General features: G+C 38.0%; 1 protein-coding gene across 4 annotated transcripts in view; it reads left to right on the plus strand.

Moving 5' to 3' along the window:
- CDC14A (cell division cycle 14A) overlaps nucleotides 1–3,260 on the plus strand; it is a 180,290-nt gene that overhangs the window by 96,727 nt on the left and 80,303 nt on the right. For all 4 annotated transcript variants that reach the window (XM_011992532.1, XM_011992531.1, XM_011992530.1 and 1 more), the window contains exon 6: nucleotides 3,089–3,155. In XM_011992532.1, the coding sequence (XP_011847922.1) occupies nucleotides 3,089–3,155 (67 nt within the window). The remainder of the gene's footprint in view (nucleotides 1–3,088; nucleotides 3,156–3,260) is intronic.

Raw genomic sequence — 3,260 nt, forward strand, 5'->3', positions numbered from 1 at the left:
TTGGTTTCCATTTAAAAAACAAAAGCCTTTAAAAATTCACCTTTTGGTCAAGTGCAGTGGCTCACGCCTATAATCCTAGCACTTTCGGAGGCAGAGGTGGGTGTATCACTTGAGCTCAGGAGTTCAAGACCAGTCTGGGCAACATAGTGAAACCCTGGCTCTACAAAAAAATACAAAAATTAGCTGGGCGGGGTGGCTTGTGCCTGTAGTCCCAGCTACTTCAGGGGCTGAGGCTGGAGGATCAATTGAGCCCAGGAGGTGGAGGCTGCAGTGAGCCAAGATCGTACCACTGCATTCCAGCCTGGGTGACAGAGTAAGACCCCGTCTCAAAGAAAAAAAAAGAATACCCTTTTAGTGAGGTTTGGTAGATGCATGGATTCAATCTTCCATCTTTACCTTCTCTCGCTTTTTTCCCCCAGAGAATATATAACATGTTTTTGTGTCCCTTCACTGTTATAGTATTCTCCTGTGACTATGTATGAGCCACATGCCACTAATAAGCCATTTCTTTCTTGTCCAGTCTTTGGGGCAGATTTTGGGAACCTGTTGGCACTACGTGGCTGTCATGAGGATTAAATGTGCTAATGCATCTAAATTACCTGACACAGTAGGTGCTCAAAAAAGGCATGCCATCTCCTTTTCTCAATCCGGAGGATATGACTGAATTCTATTGCATTCATTATTAGATTTCAGTTTGTAAACTTGTGTGCCTTTCCAGCCTGCGGTGACTGACTTGCCTAGTTCTGTGAGATGGCATGTTAACTCTCCTTCCCAGCTTTGGAGGCCTGCAGATTTGACCACCAGGTCACCAGAGTTCTGCTTTTTGTCACTGCTAACAATTGTGGCTGTGATGGGGTAGGAGGTATCCTGAAAGCCTCACCATACTTTGCAGACATTCAGAAAGAACAGGCCTGGAACTTTTTTCTGGTAACTTACATTAGTGACATTGTTTAGCTGAGTCTAGGGGTGGGAAGATAATACTTGAAAGAATAAGGGGTACCTCTACTTCTCACAATTTTTTTTACTCTTTTTAAATATAAAGAAAATTTTACCCCCTTTTAAAAAACGTAAAGCAGTAGTTTTTAATCTAGGGTCTGTGGTGAGAATTCAGGGAGTCAGTGAACTTAGATGAGAAAAAAATTATCTCTTTATTTTTACTGACCTTACCTTATCAATTGTAAGGTTACATGCAATTATATATGTTGTAAATAAACTGTAGTAGCATTAGCAATATAAGTGACAATTTAATATCACATTACAGTTATTATTTCTTAAAATATTATTTATGCTCATTCCTTTCTAAAATTATAGTAGCAGTTATCAGACTTGCCACTAGATCTTGTTATATAACATATTAATTTAAAAAGTACCTTTTGGGGTATTGTAAATTTGTATTTTAATATATTTAAAATACATATTTAAACTTTATTTAAATGTAATTGAAATAGTTTTCTGTTAATCCTAGATTATGCATTAAAAACATTATTCTGAGAAAATGGGTTTGCAGGCTTCCTCAGGTTGCTGAGCGTCCATGGCACAGAGATTCTGAACCCCAAAGACAAGTGACTACAAAGGAATTTATGATTGTTTATATAAACTAATATTTTTCTTAGATCTCTAGTCACTCTTTTCTCTGGCATAGCCCATTAAATTTTGCTTTCTAACATATAGTTTTCATTTTTATAAGATGTTTGAAAAGGGGGCTATTTTATTTTTCGCTGACATGTGAGTTCAGATGATATTTAAAAACAAAAGAACAAAGAACCCTCCTTTTGAAATGAGACCTAAATATTTGGAATAATTGAAGTTTCAGGACTTAAGCATTCTGTTACGTTGCTTTGCTAACTTCCTAGTTTTATGTTAGGCTTTCGGGATGCTGAAACTCAGGGATGATGAAGTTACATTTTACTTCATGGCTTAGCAGCAATAGGTTCAAGTGACCTTGGATGGTTGTAAAAGTTGGTTTTATGTTAATTATACCTTAAAGCCCTTGAAGGTCTATTCTGCCTTTGGAATGTCTTCTGGCCCCTTCCTGATGGCTGCCATGTGTGCCTTTGACTTTGTCTGGAGAGGTGTCTGCCTGCTCTGTTTCTTGGGTCAGCAGTGGAGGCTGGGCAGAGAGCCTGGAGCCTTGAGGTCAAGTTTCCTACCTCGGACACCTTGGAACACTGTAGTGTTAAAGCTCTGGTGCCAGTTCTTGCTTAACTGACCTGAACTTGATACTTTAGTTTTATGTTGCCTAAAGCAGGTCTGCTAAATTGCTCTAAAAACTTAAATAAAGTATGAAGCACTCAATTTTCACCAGAGTAGGTTCCCACTCCTTTTGAAGGAGTACTTCATGGTGCCTTAGAAGCTCTCATGGATCCCAGTGACTCGGAGGAGATTGTTTGGAAGCCCGAGTACATTTTCCTGTTTTCTTTCTTTTCTTTTCTTATTTGTAGGGGAGGGATGGCATTTAATCCAAACACCTGCTAGGTTCTGTTGACCTACATACATTGTCTCTCCTATCTTTTTATGCTTGTTTTTATCATGTTCCTCACAGGAGGTTATTCCTCTGCCAGAATACCTCTTGCAATGATGAATGTTTTACTTAATCAAACAGTCCAATTCACTGTTAATAATAATAATAATAATAATAATAGGCATCATATTTATGAAATGCTTCCTAGGTACCAGCCACTATATGAAGGACTTTACATATTTTAAAAAACATAATCTGACAACAGTCCTATGAGTGCTAGCTAATATCATTAACTTCATTTCACAGATGAGGAGACTGAGATTCAGCCTAGAGGTAAAGTAACTTGCTTAAGTTCCTGTGCAGGACCTGGCCAAACTGGAAGTGGAACCAAGGCAGCCAGACTCAGGAATGCAGGCTCTTAAATCAGCCTCTTGGATTAAAGCAATTTCAGATGTGCTTCAGTTAAGTGTAGTAGTTACCTAGTATGATCTACTGTATTATATAAGTTTACCATGTTGATAGCTCTGAAGCCAAACAAGCACATCTCCAGCTGACTTTGGTGTTGTATTTTATTATTTGAATGTTCTAAATGCAAGTTTTTAATGTTGAGTTTATTTATGTTTATAGGGATGCTTCCTTTGGAAATTGCACTTACAATCTCACCATTCTCGACTGTTTGCAGGGAATCAGAAAGGTAATAACAATTCTCCTTGCTGTATTTGACACAGTAGTTCAAAAAAATATGAGAAAGGAATAATCTCAACATCCTTATTTGTTATTGGAGGGAAGAAAGGGGAAC

The sequence above is a fragment of the Mandrillus leucophaeus genome, unplaced genomic scaffold, assembly GCF_000951045.1.
Source record: "Mandrillus leucophaeus isolate KB7577 unplaced genomic scaffold, Mleu.le_1.0 Scaffold413, whole genome shotgun sequence".
Classification (NCBI taxonomy): domain Eukaryota; kingdom Metazoa; phylum Chordata; class Mammalia; order Primates; family Cercopithecidae; genus Mandrillus; species Mandrillus leucophaeus.